Source organism: Carassius carassius, chromosome 1 (genome assembly GCF_963082965.1).
Source record: "Carassius carassius chromosome 1, fCarCar2.1, whole genome shotgun sequence".
Taxonomy (NCBI): domain Eukaryota; kingdom Metazoa; phylum Chordata; class Actinopteri; order Cypriniformes; family Cyprinidae; genus Carassius; species Carassius carassius.
The window spans coordinates 16,867,778-16,894,275 of NC_081755.1; the positions used below are offsets into that span (position 1 = coordinate 16,867,778).

Consider the following 26,498-nt stretch of genomic DNA (forward strand, 5'->3'; position numbering starts at 1 on the left):
ATGCATTTATTGTGTGCATGCATGTTTTTACATATATATATATATATATATATATATACACAGTACAGACCAAAAGGTTGGACACACCTTCTGATTCAAAGAGTTTTCTTTATTTTCATGACTATGAAAATTGTAGATTCACACTGAAGGCATCAAAACTATGAATTTACACATGTGGAATAATATATGGAATTATATACATAACAAAAAAGTGTGAAACAACTGAAAATTTGTCATATTCTAGGTTCTTCAAAGTAGCCACCTTTTGCTTTGATTACTGCTTTGCACACTCTTGGCATTCTCTTGATGAGCTTCAAGAGGTAGTCCCCTGAAATGGTCTTCCAACAGTCTTGAAGGAGTTCCCCGAGAGATGCTTAGCACTTGTTGGCCCTTTTGCCTTCTGTCTGCGGTCCAGCTCACCCCTAAACCATCTCGATTGGGTTCAGGTCCGGTGACTGTGGAGGCCAGGTCATCTGGCGCAGCACCCCATCACTCTCCTTCTTGGTCAAATAGCCCTTGATGCCTTCAGTGTGACTCTACAATTTTCATAGTCATGAAAATAAAGAAAACTCTTTGAATGAGAAGGTGTGTCCAAACTTTTGGTCTGTACTGTATATATATATATATATATATACACACACACACACAAATACCTTCCTCTAACTTCTTTTGCAATTAATTACTTTAGTTACATCTATAGGTACACTGGCAACCCTACCCCTAAGCCTAAACCCTCCCTTAAACCTAACCAGGCCACTAAACCTGTCGTTTAATTTACATATTTCATACCTCAATAGCAGAACAAGTGATTTACAATACAACATGAAACACAATAAGTACATTGCACCAAGCAATTCATTTTTAATGTAAATACATAGTTAACCCTCTGGAGTCTAAGGGTATTTTGGGGCCTGGAGAAGTTTTGTCATGCCCTGACATTTGTGCTTTTTTCAGTTTCTTATAAATATCTAAATGGGTAAAGTCTAATCTCACTGTAATCAGCACAAACTGGGCTGTAATAATATGTGAAATGCATGTATGTACACAAGAAAATGACTCAAAACGCGTATCCGCGTTAATCGACTCGAAAGGGTTAAAGGCAATTCATATAAAGTGGGACAGAGACCATTAACTCCAGTGATTAGTTCTTCCGTAGAAGTGCTCTCAATCTAGCAACCTGTAAACTTGTAAACATTACTTCGGAAGCTGCACAGTAGCCAAAAACATGTGATTTGGATTGCAGTCAGAATGTATGTCAGAGGGTCAGTGAGCAGGCTGATGCTCATGCTGTGATCGCTGTACCGTGAGACACAGGACACAGGGTAAACTGTAGGTGCCCTTTACTCACCTGTTGCTTCATGTCAGCGTAGGTCTTCTCTGAGCTGAGCTCCACCTGCTTCTTAAAGTTCTCTAGTGCACTCTCAGCCTGCTGGGCCTGAAGCCTCTGACTGTCCCGAAGACGAACCAGCTGCTCCTCTTTATCCCTACAACATAAAGCCCACACAAATTGGGTCACCATGTGTATTATCCTTAGGAGTTCTCCTCACTCAGATTTGTTTCATGCGCTATAACATAACTGAGAAATGGTAAACACGTCACATAAAAGCAGCATGTTGTGCTTTAAATTTATTTTTTATCAGCTGATTGGGGAAGCATTTTATGTTCACACAGAAAACTTCAGTGCACAAATGTGTGTCGAAGCAAAACAAACAGCATCTCAGACTCATGTCTGACAACAACGCTGAGACACAACCGCCAAAAGAGCTGTCAGATGCAAGCCAGACTGCTACAAAGAGCTTGTCAACCTGCTTTCACTGTCTATATCCCTGCATGTGTATGTATGTGTGTGTGTGTGTGTGGCACATCTCCCCTCCCTCAAACGAGTGTAATTACTGTTGTAATTACTTTTCATTAAAAGAACAATTCACCAGGACCTGTGAAACTACATATTAGTACTTCATCAAACAAGTTAACCAGCATATCCAAAAAGCCACTTTTTAATTAACTAGTAAAGAGGAAATGTGAATTAAAATATGTGACATGCAGTTATATGAGACACAAGACATTTAATGTGGGGAACTGTTTTCTTAAAACAAATTTTGGTAATCATGATTTACAAACACAACATACGTTAAACCTAAAATTTCAATAAAACTTTTTTATACAAAATACATATATACTGTATATATAAATTACTTTTCTATAAATGATCTTCATCAGGTTCTCCTTCATTAGTTATTGTCTCATTTAGTGTATACATACAAAACAGGCATAACAATAAGAGGAAATTAAAAACAAAACAAACGAAAAAAAAAAAAGTTGGGGACCTTTTTTTCTTTTTTTTTCTCTATGGCCTCTTTTCTGTGTAATTTTGGTCTCTCTCATGTTTGACATCAAAGATCTAGAAATTGTTTCTCCCGACTGTTGTGTAGTCTGTAATTATTAATCTGTCTTGCAACATGAATGCCTTCAGGGCAGAGCACACACAAAAGAGCCTTCTGCTCATCTCTGATGTGGAGCAACCAGCAAGACAAAAAAACACTGAAAGAAAGAAAGAAAAAGAAAAACAGGCGTCTAAACAAGAAAGAAATAAGAAAAAGGCAAAGCCACAAAAATAGCTCTCTCTGAACATTTTGAGACGTTCCAGAAAGAAGAAGGAGCAGCTCATTGTGAGGAAGAGAGGATTAGGTAGTGAGTTAGAGGTTTTAGTTAGTGACTCATTTAATGGTGAAGAATACCAGCAACAGACACATTTTTTTTTAAACACACTCAACATGAAACCAAAACGGCTGTTTTTCACTTTCTTTATATGTGCTGTGTGTTTTAATGTGAAGACTTAATCAGTGAACACTATTCCAAAGAAAAATAAAGTCTTGCTTTGCCCCTGAATTTACTTTTTTTTTGACATCATCAAGCCCTCTTATCTCTAAACCACTCCCTTCTAACCACCTGTCATAGAGACCACTATTCATTATCCAAGCAATTCCTGATATGTTTTTCCACATTCTTTCTTTGCAGTATAGACAATGTGTCTACCATTGGCTTTTAACTACCGTACCCTGTTTGAGTTAATATTGCAAATGGATTGCAAAATGAAAATACATGCAAGGCTGTGTTGTTTTTGTGTACAATTCCTATCTGTATTAGTACCGTTTACAGGGTTAGTTCCCCCAAAAATGAAAGTTCTGTCATTATTTACTCACCTTCATGTCATTTCAAACTTGTGAGAGCATCTTCAGAACAGCAATTAAGATATTTTTAATGAAATCTGAGCGCTTTCTGAACTCCATAGTGAGCAATGCAACTGAAATGTTCCCAGGCCAAGAAACGTTGGTAAAATAGTCCATGTGACATCAGTGGTTCAACGTAATTTTACAAAGCTACAAGAATACTTTTTGTGCACTAAGAAAACAAAAATAATTACTTTATTCAACAATTTGGAACAACACGAGGGTGAGTAATTAATGACATTTTAGGGGGAACTAACCCTTTAAGGATGGGACTGATGCATAGATTGAATCTATAGGCTTAATAGTGTGTAAGGCATTATCATTATCAAACATAATCATTTGGAATTTTCAACTACTGTCCATTTCTTCCACTAACATGTGGCCCAAGACGCTTAGATTAAGCTCCAGCCTCACTGAGACCCTACAGCAGTGGATGAGTGGACGGACTGATGTTTCTCAACTTGTTGGTCTTTGGTTGTTGTGTTGCATCTTTTTTTTAAATGTATTTTGCCATGTATGCCACACATTTAAGATGCCGTGTCCAGTTATAAAACTAAACTTTAAAAAATGCATCTCCATCTGCTTCATTCAGTCTTCATCTAGCTGCTTTGATCTCACGAATACAAAAACCTAAATCTACCTATTTTGTCTGTTATGGGTTAAGAACCCATTTGCTATGAGCAGTATACTACACAGATCTACATTTAACAAAAAGGTTTATATGCTCTCTGCATTGATATTTGGTTTGGATTCACAGGTGGTTGACACATATTTTAAATTATGCATTGTGTTCAGTCTTAGGGTTAGAAGAAAATGTCCCTGACTAATGTCCTGGCAGAAAGTGAGCATAATCAAGTTTCAAGAAGGCAAAGGTTCATCTTATGGTTTTTATGTAGGTGTACTGCTGTGAGAACACAACAAAGGCTGACCAAGGGTGTGGAAGTGGAGAAGAGCAGAGCAGACAGTCCGTCACCATCCGTCATAGAGAGGGGTGAGATGAGAAGGCAGAATGGGGAAGGACAAATAAAGCAACGCGGCAGGGAAAGGGGAATGCCAGCTCCGCAGAGGCCGTCGGCTTTGGCTGGGGTTTGTGCTCAGAGAAGAGTGGAAGACAAGCAGACTCAAATTAAAGATGTGCCGTCAAACCAGAGGAAATCCTTCTCATCCTGCACTCTTTAAGGGGATTTTTTTGGGGAAAAGCAGAAGGAAGGGACTTAAGGAAAGGGTGACAGTGCTTCCGACTAGCCACAAGTCAGACAGGAGGGTCAATTTTCCAAACCTCCTTAACCACAGGACGCCTCCAATGTGGAGAGCAGGATGCTTCGATGGGGAGCTTGTACTGTAAATAAGACTGGAGATGCTGCTAATTCAAATGCTATGGCCACACAAATGCACCCATTCATTTTCATCCAGGCTGCATTCAACCCGTACGACGCCTGAGTTTCTGGCACCAATGACCGCAGAGAACCTGGGCTCATGACCTTCAAAGCACATGACCTGTGACGGATGCCACAATAAACCCACTTTTGTCTGACTGTACAAAAAAAAACTAACAATTTCCCCTAAAGGCTGAAGATTTACACTGACCCATTAGTGACAACACATAAGTGTTTCGTGGGAAATACAGTTGAACCAATATTGCCTTTTATTGATTTTAGTTGATTTTGTTTGATCCCAAATTGGAGTCAATCTATAAATTCTGATAGAAGAGGGAGAAATTGAGTGCTTAATTTTATATTTGAGAAAAATGTGGAATATATCATAAATATTCTATAAGTCTCTGAGCATCTGGCTAAAAAGCTGTACAAACGCAGCGTCCCTATATTAGACTCAATCAATAAACACACTAGGAGAGACATATGGATTCCAGGTGGATTACACCTCTCCACACCAATGTGAAGCCAAAGGCCGTCCACTCCATGAGCTCATCATGGCGGAATGATAACACATCCAGCACCAGATCAAAGCTGGGGCCCAAAAAGAGGCAACACATTAAAGCCAGAGAGAAAATGCAAAGCTGAAATTTTCAGCGCCCTCAAAAGAGGAGTGCCTCATTCATCTTTCCCCAGAGAGCCAGAAATGCACAGAAACAGCCTCGTGCACTTTACGACTGACATGCAAATACGCACCGTTCAAAAATAACAGCAGCCGCTGCGTGAGCATGCAGTCTTAACACCCTGCGCTCATGGTCAAATATACACTTGGGGTTCGAGAATATGGCCAGTTATTGATTGAGATAAGAATTTCTTGTTTGACATTTAATAAACAAAGTAATGCAATCTGTAGTAGAATGGAAGTTCAATGTCAAGTATTGCAAGACTTTGTTCTGAATAAAATGGTAGAGCTGCAGAATAAAGTATGCATACAGTACAAGGCAGACAATACACATTTTCCATTTATGCATATAATACCAATGTGGTCTACATTTGAAAAAATGTGCAGTATAGCCTACTACAGATTATACAGTCTGATTGGCTGACCAATGTTCTAAGGTGTGCAATTATTTTCAGGGAAATGCACATGTACATACTGTAGTTCCAGGCAGCCCTTGACCGCATTACATGGCCATATTACTTCACCAAATGATTTCAGTTATTTCAAAGGTCCTTACAGCCTAAAACGGCAAAAGAACCTGTGAAAACCGACAACGACACTCGCCAAACAGATATAGTAAACAATAGGATAAAAATCACAGATCATTTCCATGTTTTTGACACAAAATTATGTTTTATCATAGCACATAAGCTATTCAACCTCTCCTTCTCTTTCTTTCTCCCTCACAGACGCACATACATACAGTTGACATTAACAAACGCATGTTATTAGCACAACTCTAATGATTTTATCAGTAACATAGCTTAACAACTTAAAAACTACATGACTTCGGCAACAACAACGGCTCTGTTTGTGAAGAAAATGAACGTAAAGTTTCAATATTACTAGAGACATAGACGAGAGATGTACAGACTTACAAAGATAATCTCTCTCTGTCCCTTATAACTTCATTATTAGCTGGATTAGTCTGCTATCAATGGCTCAAGCCTCCGTTACTATGTTTAAAATGTTTTGGAATTAGTAATGGAGGCACTGGATGAGATGCAGAAGAAATAATCCTACTCTCAATAGCGTTTTAAGTAGAAAAACTAGACAAATGCCTTGAAATATATCATCTGATCGATGTCTTGAGGTGTGGTAACCGTAGAATAAGCGGAATAATTGAATTGTTACATTGAATTCTTAGAAAATAATGCACACCCAAGATATAACGTTACTACCTTGTGTGTGTATTATTTTCCAAGAATTCAATGGCCTGTCATCAGTTATTCCTTACTTATACTATGTTGGGTAAATTATCCCCAAATGAAGTGGGAACGACTTGACAATTTGTTTCTATCCATCTCATTTTAACATAAGAGCCGGCAATATGTTATTTGAATGTGCAAGACTTCCGGTGACATTTACTTTCAGTTATTTTACCACTACAAAACAGTCCATTATACTGCTTCATATTGAAACTGGTATTTGTTTTTAACATTTTATTTAAATGTATTGTTATAATCATAAACATACTTGATTGTAGGGCAAATAGTTTAACCTCTTACCACACCTTGTTATTGCTCTAGTTAAATATCCATTAGTGGTCTGCATCTCCATAACTAAGGTCGACGCGATACGCATCTTGCTGCATAGCCAATGATATGACACATTAAAGATACATATGAAGCAGCTACTGATGCAGTGCGATCTGATTTTGATTAGATTCAACTCTATGCAATACGATGCAATAGAAAAAAAAATATGATGCTAATAAGTATAGCATATCTACTAATAATTATATATGAATTAATTGGTTTTTACCAATGCAAATATGTTAAAAACGATGCATCGCAATACAAATGACAACTTGTATCCAATGCACACTTTTTAAAATCTGATGCAAACTGGTGAATCTTACCATCCCTAATACCTATAGTGGCTTATAAATCAGAAATCTTGCACATTCAAAGAAAATAGCTTGCTTACTTTTTAGCTTACTTAAAAAATAAGTTGTATAGTGAGAGACGAAACATAAGTAATTACAGACAGGGTCACACATTCTAAATGAAATATATGATGAAGTCATTAGAATGCGGCATACTACTGACTGAAATTCAGTAAGTAGAAAGCTGGAATTCCACTCCAAACACAGTTAGATAGCCTCCAAGTACAGGATCATGAAATCAACATGCAGCTCAGTGTGCCATGCAATTTTCTTCTTTCAGACCACCTGCATGCTGTCAAAAATATTCCCTTCGACAAGCTTTGATGGTGAGAAAATATCTGCCAACTGTTTGTGAAATCTGGCTATTTACCTGCTAAACAATTTTTATTATATATTTTTTTAATTTATGTTAAATTTGGAATTGACCCAAATACACGTGAAATCACTTATTTGATGTTAAATAAAAAAAGAAGGGTTGCTCATCTGCGTTGATTTTTGCGACAGTGTGGACCACCAGGAGAGTGTGCTGCTGAATCAGTGAAGTGTGTGACTCTTGGGTGGTATTACATTCAGGGATGCCTCTTAATTAATGTCATTCCCAGTGCAAAAGACACATTCAATGACACACACCATAAACCTCCTGCTTTAAGCATGAGGCGATTATTCAATGATGCGGTTTGCGTATGATACAAGAAAACAACATCTGCATCTCTTTAAAACTTCCAGAGGAAATTCCAAACACAAGGAATTTGTTCGTAGTTTCAGCTTAGCACTGAAAGGTTATTCCTGCCATCCCGGATGATCATTGTGTCTGTATGGCGCCCCCTGAAGGAAGAGCAGGTGTCTGCAGGAAGCAGGGGCTTATGGTATGCATGTAATGCTCTCTGGAAAGTGTGACGATTTAAATGCTTTCAGATGCATTTTCAGCGCGCTGTTTTCTCCATTCCTATGCAACAGGGCACGCCTCCCACTTCTCTCCTATAGCAACAGCGAATGAATCCCCCGCCAAAAGGCCTTCTCTCAATGTGTTTTTGGACACTTTGGACTCATTAATTTATAGTAATCCTTAAGAACATCAGGCATGTGTTAGACACACATGTATGCAGACCATAACTCATAAACAATGCAACGTTAAAATGAAGGGGAAAAAAAATTCTGATAATTGCTAAAAAGTAAAAACAGATGACGGGAATAAAAGTTTGTTCTTGCCACATATGCAGCTGAACGTCATGTGCCTGTGACTTCTGAAATTCAGTGTGTTTGCGTTGTTTGGTGAGTTGCACAAGCATCTATTTGAATCAACTTTGCAGATCAAAGCTGAGATCAGATTTCAATCACCTATCCACAATCAAGAGTTTAAAAATGAAAGCATCTACACAGCAACACATGTGAGCTGTTTACCGCCAAGAGCAATACTGCAGACTTTCAATCAAGCAGCACTCAAGAACAGACTCATCTTTATACGGAGATGAAGGGTCATGCATGTTTCTTCAACTACGGGCATGTTTGACACCACTTTGCGACTTTTAGAAAAACTCTTCAAACTCTCAATAGGATATTTAATTTGTCTTCTAACAATGAAGAAATATGTCAACATTTCACCATATCTCCCGTGATATAAAGTATTATGTTTGGTCACATTCAGTGGTGGGAATAGCATTGTAGACGTTTCTGGAACAAAATGGTTGATGTCTTCGTTTAGCGAAAACTAAAACCATAGCTAGCACTGGATGTATCCTAAACCAAAACCAAAATACATATAAATGAATACATATAAATGAATGAATGAATAAAATATGATACAAAATGATTATATATATATATGATATGATATATGATATATATACAATTTGCATCTTAATTTTGCAATGAAAATGTATTTAACAGTTTGATGGACATATATGACAGGGTGGACATATCTTATTGTTTATGCTTCAAACAATGGCACATAATTATCTAAAAAAAAAAAAGTGTGGGAGCTCAGCTAATATGCTTCTACAGTACTTGAGTGTCTACTATTTATAACGTGATATAAAGTGAAGGGGAAATTAAAATCAAAATGTTTGAGAGTTCAAAGGCACTCTATGGTGATACTGACCCATTAAGAAATCTTAACAGTTCTAACAGGTAATGACCATATTCAGTGTACGCATTAATACATGCTGTGATTTAATCAGACATTTGTTGTATGCACTGTTCTACAACATATCAGTGATATTTGTATTTAAACCTATATCATATTTATTTTCCTTTGGCACTAATTTTAGGTTGAAACATTTGATTTCTATCAATTGTTTGGCATATCAGATGCAAATGTGCATGCAGTGTGCTCTGAATGTAGAAGTCCTTCCAGACATACAAAACAAAATTCATATACTGTACTATGCATAATGCAAAAATAGCAAGAGTTGTATGCCACTGCAAACACACCCTGACTCTCCTTGGCTTGGAGCATCCACTCAGAATGACAAAAATACATATCCAAATACAAATTAGTCTCTTCTATGTCTGCAGAAGAGCAAAAAAAAATCATGTTTTGGTAGGAGAGGAGATCTGTGCAAATTCAAATGATGAGTTTATTCTGCACTTCATCTAGGGAATGCAACACTATCGTTTTCAAAACGAAGAACAGAGTTTAAGGCCAGCTGGTTTATTTTCTTGCCTATTCTTATCCTCCGTCTGATCCAGCGGGACTGCAGTGATTAGTCTGTTTGATGTTGGCCCCTGAATCCCCAGGGATGTGCCCCCTTCCTCCCCCACCAGAGCCGGACTGAGCTGCAGCCGAGACTCAAAGAGAGACGCAGCTGCAGACGTGGGACAACATAGCCGGGGCAAGCATATATCCCTGTGGCACTTCCCTCATGTGATCTTACATTGACAATCATGCCGCATATTAAGACAAACATATTTCAGTGATGGGAACTGAATTGGTCTGTTTAGGTGACCTGGCCGTCTTCTGAAATGTGTGGTTAAACAGAGATAGACACAAAGCAAGCAACCATCTCTCCATGCAAATCCAAGTGTGAATGGAAATAATCCTGAGTTCACTGACTTGACTGGTGATTATTAAAAGAATTGGTATGGATAAATAAAAGCAGCAGGAAGGGACAAGAAAGGGTTTACAGAGGCTTTCAGCTCTAAGAAGTCCTTGCATTATCAAAATAAAACCAAGACCAGTTTGAACATTCAGAGCACAATGGTTCGTCATGTATATGCATTTCCTCTGATGATCAGACAGACACTCAGATAAAAAAAAAAACTAACTTTTTTTTTTCAAAGCATAGTAGCTCACTATGGTATTGCCAAAGCAACATAAAGTTAAACAATGCACCAGTTCTCATTTGCATTGGGAAGGGGGTGGTCTTTTGAAGGGAAGGGGGCTCAGACAAACAAACAGTGCACCAGCTGCTTGCATCTACTAGCATGCATGTTTAAATTCACATGCATATCAAAAGGGCACGCAAAAACGACAAAATTCTAAATACAAATAAAATGTACACGCAAAAATGATGCAAATCTTGCTAAATATTACATACATTTTCACAGCCTCTCTGTAACGCATATGCACATGAAAGTGTGTCCAACATGCCAGCCTGTATATAATGCGGAGAGCAGGCAGCACTTGACTTAAATTTCTCCGCTCATCCTCTGATCTCTGCTATCAGGCGGTGCTCTCTTGATGTGTGTGCTGGCTGGCCGTTTGAAGTTCTGAGCTGACTTTAAAGTGGCCAAAAGACCCTGAACGGCAGGTAGGTAGCAGATCGGGAAACTGGGTGCTCGTTAGCCCAATGACTGTTTAATTAGGACAGCAGCTTTTGAGTGTTTTGTATCGTTTTCTCATTAGACTACTGTGTGATCGTCATTGCTAGGAAAGTTTTTGGTTTAAATTGTGTGTGTCTTACCCTGGTAAATACAGGTACGTGCTGAAAGTGGCGCTTGGTTTTGCGTTTGCCTATCGCAGGACTGCCCAGTTTCGATCTGCTAAATAGTGAGGCGTGGCCAAAGCCAGTGAAAGTCCTTAATTAGCTGTTTTGAAAGCACTTGTCAGAAGAAACAGTCGAGCAACAGAGAAGGACAGCAGCTTGTAAGTGTTTTGTGTCATTTTCTCATTAGACTACTGTGTGATCGTCATTGCTAGGAAAGTTTTTGGTTTAAATTGTGTGTGTCTTACCCTGGTAAATACGTGCTGAAAGTGGCGCTTGGTTTTGCGTTTGCCTATCGCAGGGACTGCCCAGTTTCGATCTGCTAAATAGTGAGGCGTGGCCAGCTGACTTCAATCACAGGTAATCAGGCAAATACAAAAGCGGTAGGTTTCACCGCGACAGCCCTCGTGTGAATCCTCCTCGTGTAAAGACGGACGAGTGTAAAGACAATCGACACTTTTGTATACCTTGTTCTCAAATATCTCTTACACTTGTATTCACTATGTGCTTTCAGATCTCTACTATCACTACTAACACTCGGAGAGCACGCTATGTACGTCGCAGGAAGGCCTGTCTGACAAACCTACGGCCTGTCCCTCTGACCTCTACTACTACACTCTCTATTCCAGTTGGTCTCTGGAACTGCCAGTCTGCAGTTAACAAAGCAGACTTCATTTCTTCTATTGCTACTCATTCCGGTCTCAACCTCATGGCACTGACAGAGACTTGGATCAAACCTGAAGATACTGCCACCCCTGCAGCCCTGTCCACTAATTTCACTTGTTCCCACACTCCTCGTACCACTGGGAGGGGTGGAGGTATGGGTCTCCTTACATCAAAAGAATGGAAATTTGATCTTCAGCCATCACCTACAGTGGCTTCCTCAAGGCTCAGTACTTGGACCACTTCTCTTCTCCATCTACATTACATCATTACGATCAGTCATTCAGAAGCATGGCTTTTCTTATCACTGCTACGCTGATGACACCCAACTCTACTTCTCATTCCAGCCAGATGACCCGATGGTAGCTGCTCGCATTTCAGCCTGTCTGAGTGACATTTCTAGCTGGATGAATGACCATCACCTTCAGCTTAACCTTACGAAGACAGAACTCCTGGTGATTCCAGCTAACCCATTGCTTCATCACAACTTCTCTATACAGCTGGGCTCATCAACCATTACTCCTTCGAGGACAGCCAGAAACCTAGGAGTTGTGATGGATCATCAGTTAAGCTTCACAGACCACATTGCTACAACGACCCGGTCCTGCAGGTTTGCCTTATACAACATTAGGAAGATTAGACCCTTCCTGTCAGAGCAAGCAACCCAACTTCTTGTCCAAGCTCTTGTTCTCTCCAGACTGGACTATTGTAATGCTCTCCTGGCGGGCCTTCCTGCATGTACTGTCAAGCCTCTGCAATTGTTCCAGAATGCAGCAGCGAGGGTTGTCTTCAATGAGCCAAAAAAGCTCATGTTACTCCTCTCCTCATCAGGTTACACTGGCTACCAGTAGCCGCTTGCATCAAATTCAAGGTACTGATGCAGTAGTTGGAATAGTTGGAATTGAACTACTGGTTTCGTCTGGTCAGAGGAGAACTGGCCCCCCAACTGAGCCTGGTTTCTCCCAAGGTTTTTTTCTCCATTCTGTCACCGATGGAGTTTCGGTTCCTTGCCGCTGTCGCCTCTGGCTTGCTTAGTTGGGGACACTTCATCTACAGCGATATCGTTGACTTGATTGCAAATAAATGCACAGACACTATTTAACTGAACAGAGATGACATAACTGAATCCAATGATCAACTGCCTTTAACTATAATTTTTGCATTATTGACACTGTTTTCCTAATGAATGTTGTTCAGTTGCTTTGACACAATGTATTTTGTTTAAAGCGCTATATAAATAAAGGTGACTTTGACTTTGATGCTTGCCTACAAGACGACCACTGGCACGGCACCAACATACCTAAACTCACTGGTTAAATCTTATGTGCCCTCCAGAAGTTTGCACTCTGCAAGTGAACGACGCCTTGTGGTGCCATCCCAAAGAAGTTCAAAATCACTCTCATGGACCTTTTCCTGGACTGTGCCCAGCTGGTGGAATGACCTCCCAATGTTAATTCATACAGGTGAGTCTTTACTCATTTTCAAGAAACATCTAAAGACTCATCTTTTTCGCCTGCACTTAACCAACTAATACCAGCACTTTTCCTTTTCTTGTCTTTTCATTTAAAAAAAAAAAAAAAAAAAAAAAAAAAAAAAAAACCTGGCTATGCGTTCTAGACTAGACTAACTGAGACTTGTCATGGCACTTGTATACTGTTGTTGTTCTCTTGTTGACCTGACTGCTTCTATTGTTCTCATTTGTAAGTCGCTTTGGATAAATGTGTCTGCTAAATGAATAAATGTAAATGTAAATTAGCTCGATGAGGACTGCAGTGTAAATGTGCTTGCCTATTGACACAAATGGGCATCTGTGTTGTTCATTGCTCTTGCGGGGCTAATTTATTCATCTTAAGCCATGTGTGTCTGGCGCTACTAATGGGTACGTCAGATAACGGCACTCGTTTCATCTCGACACTTTAAAGCAATGGCAGAGAAAAAAAAAAAATCACAATTCGGCAGATGAAAGGAAGCGTTGTGCTATACGGAACAAGACATGCAAAACGTCCTGGAACAGTTTTAAATTACGTATGTGCCAATGACAGCCAGACCTGATTTCTTTCATTTAATAGTTGTCTCATTTCAGTTTTTTCTTTTTTACAAAAGAGGCAAAAATAAACTGCTGTAACATTTGTTATTTTTATGCTAAGGAATAAAATACTGTAGCATGTGTTAGATTAATGCAGCCATTTTAAATATGACATAAAATGGTGAATCGATCATCTATATTTATATAATATATAATTTTCATTGTGCAGTAGTATAGTAACTCGGGGTGTACACGTAAGTGTCTTTCGGTTTGGCATGAATATGTACCAAACAAAAGGGCCACTCCCACTACAATTTTCATTCTATTGACTTTCACCTGTGCACATGTGAATCCAGGAGACTGCAAACGCAAGCTTGTGCAAAGAATTTTCACTGCAAAATTCCACCTCTGGGCAGAATTATTTTTTGGTAACAGGCTATAGGACTCTGATTGATTAATTTATTAATTTTTTAAATGTAAGTATTTATATAAAATACCACACTGTGACACATTTAAGAATGAAATTAATAAAATTGCCTGTCACACTTTACATTAAGGTCCAATTCTTGCTATTAACAAACCATAAAGTATGACTTCTGCCATAATAAACTCCTAATTTGCTACTTATTAATAGTAAGGTAATTAAGTTTAGGTATTGGGTAGGATTAGGCATGTAGAATATGGTCATGCAAGAATACATGCTTTAGAAGTACAAATAAACAGCAAATATGTTAATAATAGGCATGCTAATAAGCATCTAGTTAAGAGTGACAGTTGGTCCCTATACTAAAGTGTTGCCAAACTGCCTGTAAATGATCTTATACTGTAATATGGTTCCTCAAAGAAAAGAAACCGACCGATCTCTAAAGAAAGCCACATATTCTATATTACCTCTTCCACTATATTCAGCTTTCCATTCCAAAAATGTGTTGATAAACACATTTAAATTTATACTGGAACAAAACGACAGCATACAAAAAAATAAATAAAAAATAAAAAGTATGTCATGGAAATGTTTTCCTGTAAAAACTATTAATTCAGGACCAGGTCTTGTGCTCCAGGAGATGATGATGATGTCACATGTCCACCGGCAGAGTTAATGACTGAAATCTAATTAAACGCGTACAGTTACTGCCAAGAGTGAGTGATACACCAGGACAAGGGCCAAACAAACAAACAGCAAATAATGAGCTCATAGGTGGGTCGAGTCCAGCCTGATGTCATTCTTCAACCTAAATGGGAGGTTTTCCACCAGTGTTTAGACACTGTAAATAATCTCACATCTGTGCCTGGTGGGTATGTTGAACGTGGCACACAGCTTGTCAGGGGAGTTTTGCTCATTTTCCTTGACTGACAGTGAAAAAGCGAGGCCAGACAAACTTGAACAGCATCTAACCTGAAGTGTGCGATTCCACCCGGCACACAAACCCTGCAAGCTTCCTCAGAACGCCATCCTAACCACTTCCACATCTCCCGCTGCATTCCTGCGGTTGGGAACGGGCTCCGGGAGCACAGGCAGTAACCCTACGCTAGCTCCACATCTAAGGACTCTGTTGTTGGCCAGGAGATGGCCTTCCCAAAACAGGACTTAGAGCAGAGCCTCTTCTACAGCCCCATAATCCAGTCCAGACCACAGCATTGTTCACATTTTACTGGTCTCTGCTAGCACACAACAATACTACAGCACTGCTGGACATCACAACTCATGAGCAGTCAGGGAGGCAAGACTGACCAAATATTGCCCTTGTACACTCAAATGAGAAGCAGCATTTGTGTATCCATGTAAACATCCATGTAAACATTAAATCATGTTATGCAAGGTTTATTATACTTAACTAAAACTGAGGGTGTTTTCAGATCTGTAGATCGTTGACTTTGTTCTGAATCAGAGACTTACACGTAATTTGTTACAATGTTGCATCTTCTTCTTGGTTCAGTTCACTTTCACAAGGCAGCATTGCAAAGCATAACAAACTTGTTTTATGCAGGTCACATGTGAGTAAAGCTGTGCTCTTATTGGTCAGAGTTCACCTGTTTATTTCCTCTGCATCATTCAAGATGGACTGTCAAGTTCGCTTCGCGGCGTGTTGCGGCTTTATAGCTGTCCTGGCACATGCAAACACTTACGAATGTAGCCCTCATTCCCGCTCTAATATATCTATCTATATGATTATATATAAAATGTAGTTACAGTCAGCGGGAATCAAGGCTTCGTCCAGACAGAATTCTTGTAATGAAGAGCAATTATTTACAAAATGTTTAAATATGAAGAGGTGTTCTTTGGTTTTCAAATGCAATAACTTATATACTCACTCATAGAATCAGGCACTGTCTGCTGTTTTTTTACATAACACATTTCCAATTATGAATTATGACAGCGCTTGGTTTGTTGGTTCGTTGGGTTGGATTGCTTTCTCACCACAAGCGAAACGAGTCAGTTTGCAAACGGGCCGAGACGTTTGGTCTGCTTTTGGTGCACAGTCGAGTGCTATTTCTCCATTCACAGTTGCCCAAACGAAAACAGCACCAAACAACGAACTCTAGTGCGCTTTAACCAAACTAAATGAGGCAGGTGGGAAAGCACCCTAAAACTGAAACTAAAATTAAAACCATAAAAAAGTTACTTTATATACAAAAAAAATAACATAACTGAACCTTAAACATAGCATAACCTTAACAAAAATAACATAACAGTATATACAAAAAAACATTTTTTCAACAGTAAAATGAACTTTTTTTTTTTCAAAATATTAATAAAAACTATAATGGTATCTTAATGATAATAATTAGCACTGCAGTGTATTGTTATTAACCACTTCAGCTGTTATTTTGATTTTTTGAGAATTAGGCATATGCAATATTGGACCCACCGGTGGGTCCCCAGAGTTGATGTGGTTAAAGCTATATGTGGTACTTTAGTACAGGAAACAGCATGTAACTTTAATAGTGGCTTGCAGGGCAGAACTTTTGAAAAAGGAAAGTTATTTAAACTAAAACATTTTTGTTTATTTATTATTATTTTATGTTTTACATAAATATGTATATATAGTATATATATAGTAATATATATATATATATATATATATATATATATATATATATATATATATATATATATATAGTATTTATATATATATATATATATATATATATATATATATATATATATATATGTATTTATATATGTAGTATCCACACAGTATATGTATGTGAATATGTGTCTATATATATATGTATGTACCTGAGTGAGTTCTCCATCTTGTTCATCTTCCTCTTGCTGTTGGCTCTCTCCTTTTCCAGCTCGACCTGAAGTGTCTGCAGCTGTGACAGGACAGCAGAAGTGTCAATCACTCAACACGCTTCATCAGCTCCCACCCTTCGGCATAACTAAACAGAGCTGATCTAATTTTCGAAAGGTCAGAGGTCAGCCGTGAGCAGCCGCTGGCAGACGACTGGCCTGCAGGTGTATAAGGCCTCTGCTTTGCAGATGTGCCCTTGACAGAGGTCCGCCTCACCGTCCAGCTTTATGACCAGACCGGCCCTTTGAAGGTGGGGTGGCAGGCAGCAACCAGGTGTCTGAGACTGATCTTAAAACTTATCTTCACCTGATTGTGTCGGCCCAATTATTAAAGCAGCCTTTTTATGACAGTTCTGAAGCTTTGAAGACTTTCGAAAGGGAGCCGCTTGGCAGCAGCTCCTTTTAGACTCATAATTAGTGGGGCTATCAGGTCGAATTATGACTGTCCAGTTATGCTCCCCTTTCATTTGGGAAAACACTTGGTACCCTCATTAGGCTGTTCAATCACAAGTGGTCAGTGCTAAATAGAGGTGTAAATTACATACAGAGGTAGACAAAAATGCATGTGACCACATCACATTTTAAGTGGAAACACTAAGCACTCTAAAGGTGTTCTGGAAATAAACGTGTGAAGCTCCGCCTACTCGCCATCTACAAGTGATCAAAGGATACGCGTTTGAAATGCATGTTAATAATATAAATGGTATTGCATTTCACCTGACCATTTGTGATCGGATCACTGAAAATCTTAATACCAGGTGGAAACAGGGCCTACATTTTATAGCCACCTCATCAAAGTGAACTAGGGCAATTGAGAGCAGAGCAAATGCTTTCATGTCTACCTAAAAACCTAAACCTGCTTTGGTTTATAACACTTCTGAGACGGGTGGTGATTGTAAAGAAGGGCCAGTCTCTTAAAATGTTGCATAAATTCATTACTATTGCCTCAATATAATCACTAGCATTGTCAATGTTTAATGTTTGGTATTATTAAGCATAAAAATGCAATGTAAAAATCTGTAATGTACATTTATAAACCACAATCACAGAGTGGGCACAGAATGGGTGTGTGTGCTTGTCTGTATGTTTCTTTATAATCAGTGACCACTTGCTTTGATATTATGTAGCAAAATCACATTTTGTATAAAATTATTTAAAACATACATTTAATATTGTTTTTGTGAATAGATGAATTACCTTTTTGTCAGTGATATTTTGTAGGTCAGTTATCTCTTGCTGCAACTTATTCTCTTGGTCCTGAATAAAAAATCAAAACAAGGTTTTCATGCAATCCATTTTACTTCTGTAATATGGCATATTTCTGATTGAAACAAACAAGATGTATAAAAGATTTTATACATGGGGAATTCATTTAATGTTGAAAAATACACTCAACTAAAGGATTATTAGGAACACCATACTAATACTGTGTTTGACCCCCTTTCACCTTCAGAACTGCCTTAATTCTATGTGACATTGATTCAACAAGGTGCTGAAAGCATTCTTTAGAAATGTTGGACCATATTGATAAGATAGCATCTTGCAGTTGATGGAGATTTGTGGGATGCACATCCAGGGTACGCAGCTCCTGTTCCACCACATCCCAAAGATGCTCTATTGGGTTGAGATCTGGTGACTGTGGGGGCCGTTTTAGTACAGTGAACTCATTGTCATGTTCAAGAAACCAATTTGAAATGATTCAAGCTTGGTGACATGGTGCATTATCCTGCTGGAAGTAGCCATCAGAGGATGGGTACATGGTGGTCATAAAGGGATGGACATGGTCAGAAACAATGCTCAGGTAGGCCGTGGCATTTAAACGATGCCAAATTGGCACTAAGGGGCCTAAAGTGTGCCAAGAAAACGTCCCCCACACCTTTACACCACCACCAGCAGCCTGCACAGTGGTAACAAGGCATGATGGATCCATTTTCCCATTCTGTTTACGCCAAATTCTGACTCTACCATCTGAATGTCTCAACAGAAATCGAGACTCATCAGACCAGGCAACATTTTTCCAGTCTTCAACTATCCAATTTTGGTGAGCTCGTGCAAATTGTAGCCTCTTTTTCCTATTTGTAGTGGAGATGAGTGGTACCCAGTGGTGTCTTCTGCTGTTGTAGCCCATCCACCTCAAGGTTGTGCGTGTTGTGGCTTCACAAATGCTTTGCTGCATACCTCGGTTGTAACGAGTGGTTATTTCAGTTAAAGTTGCTCTTTTATCAGCTTGAATCAGTCAGCCCATTCTCCTCTGACCTCTAGCATCAACCAGGCATTTTCGGCCACAGGACTGCTGCATACTGGATGTTTTTCCCTTTTCACACCATTCTTTGTAAACCCTAGAAATGGTTGTGTGTGAAAATCCCAGTAACTGAGCAGATTGTGAAATACTCAGACCGACCCGTCTGGCACAAACCACCATGCCACGCTCAAAATTGCTTAAATCACCTTTCTTTCCCATTCTGACATTCAGTTTGGAGTTCAAGAGATTTTCTTGACCAGGACCACACTCCTAAATCCATTGAAGCAACTGCCATGTGATTGGTTGATTAGATAATTGCATTGAACAGGTGTTCCTAATAATCCTTTAGATGAGTGTAACTGTGGCTAGTGGTTGGATGGGAGGGGTTGAAAATCAGAGAAAATCACTCACTGTGAATATGGAAGGGTGTGAAAAGTGTGAACAACTGACCCTGAGCTGTTTCTGTCTCCTGTTTTCAGCTTCCTGGATTTGCAGTTTGAGGTGAATCACAGTCTGCTCCAAATCTTCAATCACCTCCGATGCCTGACAACAAAACAAACTACATTCACAACATGCTATAAAACTATAGGATTACAGACACTGTCTGATATCAAACACACTGGCATTAGCTCAGTTCCAAAACCTAGTAAACTGCCTACCTACACAGTATTTCCATCACAAACCTCCACTTGATGCAAAGGCCCTTCAGTAGAGAGCCGCAGAACTCTATTAATTACATTTTTGAAAGGTTAAAGTATATTTCCAGGTCCATCTAAGGTAGTTAAGTACACTAAATATAGTGTATTAGTAGTATATATATTTCAATTCTTTTTGGGACTGAACTGTAATGGTAGTAGACTTTGACTACAAAACTGTTGTACACCAGTTTACAAGTTTTTATTTTCTACTGCAGCTATATTGTTAAATATATAAATGAACTGCTAGATATACTGATAGTTTGCTAGCTACGCACTTCTAGCTTTTTTAAGTACAAGTGTCTGGCAAATTAACTCCAACTTTTCAGTATACTTGTCAGTATAAGCAGAGACAATTTATAAGAGACATGCCACTTCCACAATCCTCAATACAACTATAAAAGTAAAACCCATAATGGCAAAGATGGGGGTTGTATACACATGTCCCACCCCTCCCACTGGAAAGCCAATCATCTGCTTTTAACAGTCAAGCCGGGAAACATTTAAGCCTATCATCTGGTTCCACTGACGTATGCGCATAGTTCAGGAACCCTTGCGCATGCGTTGTAAAAATATAACCTGTGGGCAAAAAGGCGTTTTAAACCTTATTTTGGGGCAAAGTCATCAAACTTTTTCAACGATTTTTATCATATTTTACTGCTGTTTCTATACATGCATTTTTTATGTCCCGGTGACCAGTGAAAGTGCAGTTCTGACTCTATGCCCATTCATTTAGATAGGAGCCTGGTCTTGTTAGTCTGAAATAGCTGCCCGGAGGCATTGCCAAGATGGCGGCCGAGTGGCATGACATGCCTAAAAGGACTTTGGTATAAGTCAAGTACATGTAAATATACATTTGTTAAGTAAATGTGTAAAAAATACATAAAAACAGACTTAAAGTATGCTCTCTTATAATAATAATAATAATAATAATAATAATAATATTTAAAAGCCTACACTAATAGCACAGATGAATAAACTTTTTTGGCACAGCGTTCTCAGAATACATTATGACAAGCTCAGTTAACTAGGGTTGGGTATCGATTGGGTTTTATTCGATACCGGTGCCATTTTGCTACTTTTAAAACAATACCAGTGCCTAAACCAATACTTCTATAAAAATAAATAAATAAATAAAGCCTAAAAAGGATAACATTAAAGAACATTAAAAAGATTTAAAATAAATCCACAGCATTCACACACTCCTTGGATGCTCTCATTTCCCAAGCTTCCCTTACTCTAAGCCTAATAAATGTAGCCTATTTCATGATCTGGGTCAATGTTTAATAGAAAACCACACATAATGTTTCTACTGTATCTCTGTCAATCACTCTGATATTTAGTTAAAATGAGTGCTGTCTGTCTCTGCGTTCAGTTCTGTGAATGACTGTATGGTCATTCTTTATAAAGTAGCAACAATGTCGTCTGTAAAGTACAGTCTTAGGCACATTGGTATTTTCACCCCAAGAAAGGGTTTTAAGCCAGTTATTTATATCTTTTGCTGTAGTATGTCAGAAGGAATTATAAGTTTACATTTCCAAACATTCATTTTGCCATTAATTTTAGTGAGATTGTTGAATGCACAAGAAGTCTGACAACTGCCTAAAACTAAGACTTTTGTAATTAGATGAAGTATATTTAAATAAGTGTAATTAAAGTATGCGTTCATAAGTGTTAGAAACCGATTGCTCCCTCGCGATCTTTTGTAAACTATATTTATGACAAAGTACTGCACAGATACAGATATTCTGACAATCTATCGATAAACACACAGCGTGTGTCCTGTGTTTGTGTTTGAGTCTGCTCGCACTGCTACGCCACGGTTTGTGGATTGAAAGACGGAGAGGAGACCGCTCTGTCGCCATTTTCATATGAAATTTAAGGGGACTGACTCTGAGGTGATCGCAAATTTGTGTACAGTTTATGGAGCTAAATGCTATAGCACTGCTAAAAAAGCCTAGCGATGCCTGTTCTTCTTGTGTACATTTCGGAGAACCAGCACAAATATTTCAATCGATCACTCAGGCATTTAAGAGGCACCGATATGAGGCACCGCAATCTGAGTTCTTATTCGGTTCGGTGGATACCAGTTCCATAACTATATAAGCACCGGGTTTTGGTACCCAATCCTACAGTTAACTTATGATTTTTACTTACATTTTTAGGAAAGAAAAATACCCAACATTTCTACATTTTTGTAGTTGTTAGAATATCATTGCACCTGCTACACCCAATGGTTAGCCAGTAATGATTATCCTTGTTTATTATGCAAGAATGATAGTATAGTTCCTAGCCATATCGGCATAGAATTTTTTATTTTTTTTCAATTTCCGTCTCTCTTAGTACACAATGTAACTACAGAAGAGTCAAGTTTTAAATATAGGAAAAATATAGAAACTCTTTGGTCATTTTCGAGCAAGATGCTAACAGTCTATGGTCAATGATCTATGCTAAGCTAAGCTTAAAGTGCTACCCTCAGACCCGGAGATCGGCTGAATGGATTGGAAAACGGTATAAAAAACTGTTTAACTCTAGGGGAGTTGGAAAATGAGCCTATTTTCAAAAAAAGTGGAGTCTTCCTTTAAATATAAGAATCAACTGTGTGTTTAACTTCACTCTCTTCTGCACTTTTTGTGAGAAGTAAATTCTGGGTGGCAACCACTGATCAATAATTGAGTTTCAGTTCAGGCACTTCATTTGGGTTAGTATTCTGCAATAGAACGTAGCTAGAAAGTGAGGCAGGGTTTGGAAAAGAGCTAATATACCAGGAATCTTTCCTTAGGTTGTATATCAAGTTAATTCAAATAAAGCAATGGTCACGGCTCAATGAAAGAATGAATTCGTCAATTATCACAGGGCATAAATGAGTAAAGCATTCGTAGGTGTAAGTGGTGAGTGAAGATGCCTTGGCTGCAGAGAGGGCATGCTCCTGCTGGAAGTGGCTCATGTCAGCATTATGTCTGGTCTGAAGTTTCTGCAGCGCGTCTTCATGCTGTTCTCTCATCTGCTCCATCTCCCTCTGCAGGGATATGCTCCTAAATCATACAAACAACTTTTTATTCGAGTGATAAAAAAATCACAAAACACAATAGCTCCAATCACTTGACTCCATCGCACTGAATTAATTTTATGGAGTTACTGCAATGTATTGTGCGACTGCATTATACATTCAGGATATATGTAACACTGCCTCCAGGTGTGTTTATGATGCCGTACATCTGTTTTGGGGCAGAGCTCTGATTTTTACATCAAATCTCTTCAGCTGTGATCAGTCGTATCTGAGCTTGGCGGGATGATCAGGTGGTTTTCTTGTACCTGTGGTTGGCCTCTTGAAGCTCAGCGCTGATGGAGGCGATATGAACCTCTAACTCGGCTTTCTCCTGAGTAACCTTCTGCCGGAGCAGGTTCCCATTCTCCACCTCCACTGAGAGCTGCTTCACTCGAGTCTCCAGCTCAGGCAGCATCTGCTCCTAGAAGAACCAAACAGTAAAATACAGAGCAAGTTCTGTAGAGTGGTTTGTTCAAATAGTGCTGAATTTAAAAAATATATTTTCTGGACAAATATTTTGTTTTCCGTCATTTATGACAGTGCTTCTCCAGCCATTTGATAATCGTTCTGAATCTGACCTGGACATAGTCTTTAAAAAAAGAAAAAGTGATTTCTCAGCTTTCGTTCAAAATGTTGCTTTTCAAAACTATGAAACGTACCGGCATTCAATACAATGGTTTGTTTTCTTTAAAAAACAGAGTCTCTGTTCTATCATGGTATTGTATTTATACTGTACAACAAAATTTCCTGGGGGCTATGAAACTTTGTGAAAATAATCAAAAACGCTGGCACTAGCTAGCAACTTAAAAAAGGAAAAGCTGTTAGGGAAAGAGTTAATGTATACACTTTATACAGTAAGAATTTTTAAAAATAGAGTTAATGTTGCAAAGCTGATTCAAATCAGTTTAGTGTCAATGTTGCAGCTTATCAGTTAAAAACAAATTCAAAACCCAAACTTTTGAATGGTCGCTGTTTCCACAAAAATATTAAGCAGTAAAAAATTCAACATTGATAAAAATGAATGTTTCTTGAGCAGCAAATCAGCATTCTGGATTCTGCTTTGCTTCAGAGGAATACATCACATTTTTAAATGTATTTCTATATGAAAAGGGCTATTTTAAATTGTAAAACCATTTCAGAGCATTACTATTTTTGATCAAATATATGCAACTTTGCTGAGCATAAGAGACTTCTTACAACAACATTTAAACTTTTGACCGGTAGCTCACAATTTTTTCAAAAGAACAGCTCGAGTGTTGCTGAACTACTTTAAATTATGAGTAGCTTGCATCTTGACAAACTACAGATTCACAGTAGCTTCCCAACACTGATTTCCACTACAAAGAGACAGCCGAGAAAGGCAGTGAAGATCTCCTGAATGGGGAATTCTTCTGTAGATGTGATAGTGAAAGTTGAACAGTTCAGTAACAGTGAGCTTAAACAGCTTTCTAACCGCTTTCATGGCCACCACACCATCCTCATCCACCTTCAAAGATCATCTGAGATCATCTTTCAAACAGCCTCAAATCTGATGCACCTGTGGGCCTCTGTTCTTTAGCACAACCCAGAGCATGCTGGGACTGAATATGAAAAAGGCATGTGAAGCAGATCAGCAGCTAAGCATGGATCAGCCCTCAAAGAACATATAGGATGGTCTTCATTTGAAAATGAGACAACCATAACTGACGAAATACAGGAAGTGGAAAACTTTCCATGGGACAGCAAGAGCTGTTAAACCAAAACCAGACAGCCTGCCTGAGTGGAGCGCAGACACACACACACGCGCTCATGCCTCATCGTTAATGGAGGCCACTGTCCCGTGCCTGGCGGATGGAATGCAGGCTGATATGAATGATGACAGATCATTGATTGAAGATACACAGCTCAGATGATGAAAGTGGCCAGTGTTGAAAAGTACAGCTTTCTGATGGCAATGTCGGTGTCAAAATGCTGGAAAATAGGCCTTTGTTAACTCCCAGTGTGAAATGTGGCATGATCTGAAAGAGTTGGGCATGTGCTATGACGCACGCTGGTAATTAATACACTGACCCTGATAGCACATGCCAGCGGCACATAACAGCACATCTGCTCACAGGCTGAGCTATTTAACAACTCATCCTACTGTTAAAAACACTTACCAACATGAAGACTAATAGAGTCAGGAGTTCGGTTCATATTAATTATGCTTAATTTTCCGTTACTACTATAGCAACTACTTGTATCATATGTAACAAGGATACTGTAAAATAATGAGTTACCTATAATTCTACATTTTAAAGATCTTAAAGATATTTTTTAAGAAAACAATTTAAAAATATTCAAGTAATCACAAGCACACATATCTCACCTTGTCAGCCTTAATTACTGAATTACTCAGCATTGTTGTTGAGTGTCAGTCAGAAACAGTTGTTGATGTAAATTGTGATAACACCCTCAAACTTTCCGCATGAGACGGGACATGTCTTTATCCTTTTAATCACACATGCACTCATCTGTGAGCACGTCTCAGTGGACAGGAGGATGCTTAGTCTGTTTACATCCTCCACAAAAGAGATGGGGAGAGGATCTGCTTTCCGATACACAGACATACACCACCACTCTCTGAAGATACAGATCAACAATTGTTGATGAATACTCAATTCAAACAAAGATACATATCTCATAAGGCAGACATTTTGTTGGCTCAAACTATGTTTATCTTCTAGTTTCTTTAGGGGCAGAAGGTACACTTCAATGGCCTGTTTAGAAGTCTAATAATCTAGGTTACTTCCACTAAAATGCTATAATAATTTTATTTGTATATGATCACTTCGCCCTCCTGAGATTAGTTCATCTCTTTCTATGCAAAAATCTCCTTTAAAGGGTTAGTTCACCAGAGAATAAAAATGTATCCATCTTCTACTCACTCTCGAAGCATACTACAGTAGGTGTATGTGACTTTCTTTCAGAATAATCCAATCTGAGTTATAGTAAATATTGCCCTTGCTCTTCCAAGCCTTTCAGTGGGGGTAAGCAGGTGTCTGTTGTCAACCGTTCAAAGACGTGTAATAAAGTGTGCATATCTGTAATAAAACATCCCTCACACGGCTCTGTGGGTGAATAAAACCCCCCTGTAGCAAATCCATGCGTTTTTGTCAAATAAATATCCAGATTTCAAACATAGTAAACACTTTTTTTTCTCACTTCTGCTGACTGTGGGTAACCAGCAGATGTGCAGGCGGATGTTGTAGTTCGACAGTGCTGCGTGGTTAGTGACGAGCGCTGAGAAGGAACAAAACAAAACTCTGGTTACGAATTAGAAGCACAAAATGAGGATTTGTAAAGAAAAATGTAGAAAGATTTTGAAATAAGCCAAGAGGAGACTGGTTTTCCTTTAGTAAAGTAAGGAAA

The 26,498-nt window shown here is 38.7% G+C and overlaps 1 protein-coding gene across 6 annotated transcripts in view; it reads right to left on the reverse strand.

Moving 5' to 3' along the window:
• The window catches only part of LOC132140432 (centrosomal protein of 112 kDa-like), a 227,079-nt gene that overhangs the window by 116,704 nt on the left and 83,877 nt on the right, over positions 1–26,498 (reverse strand). For all 6 annotated transcript variants that reach the window (XM_059549213.1, XM_059549250.1, XM_059549233.1 and 3 more), the window contains 6 exons: positions 23,375–23,529; positions 22,965–23,094; positions 19,815–19,907; positions 18,320–18,379; positions 17,066–17,145; positions 1,349–1,484 (listed from right to left, as the gene is read on the reverse strand). In XM_059549213.1, the coding sequence (XP_059405196.1) occupies positions 1,349–1,484; positions 17,066–17,145; positions 18,320–18,379; positions 19,815–19,907; positions 22,965–23,094; positions 23,375–23,529 (654 nt within the window). The remainder of the gene's footprint in view (positions 1–1,348; positions 1,485–17,065; positions 17,146–18,319; positions 18,380–19,814; positions 19,908–22,964; positions 23,095–23,374; positions 23,530–26,498) is intronic.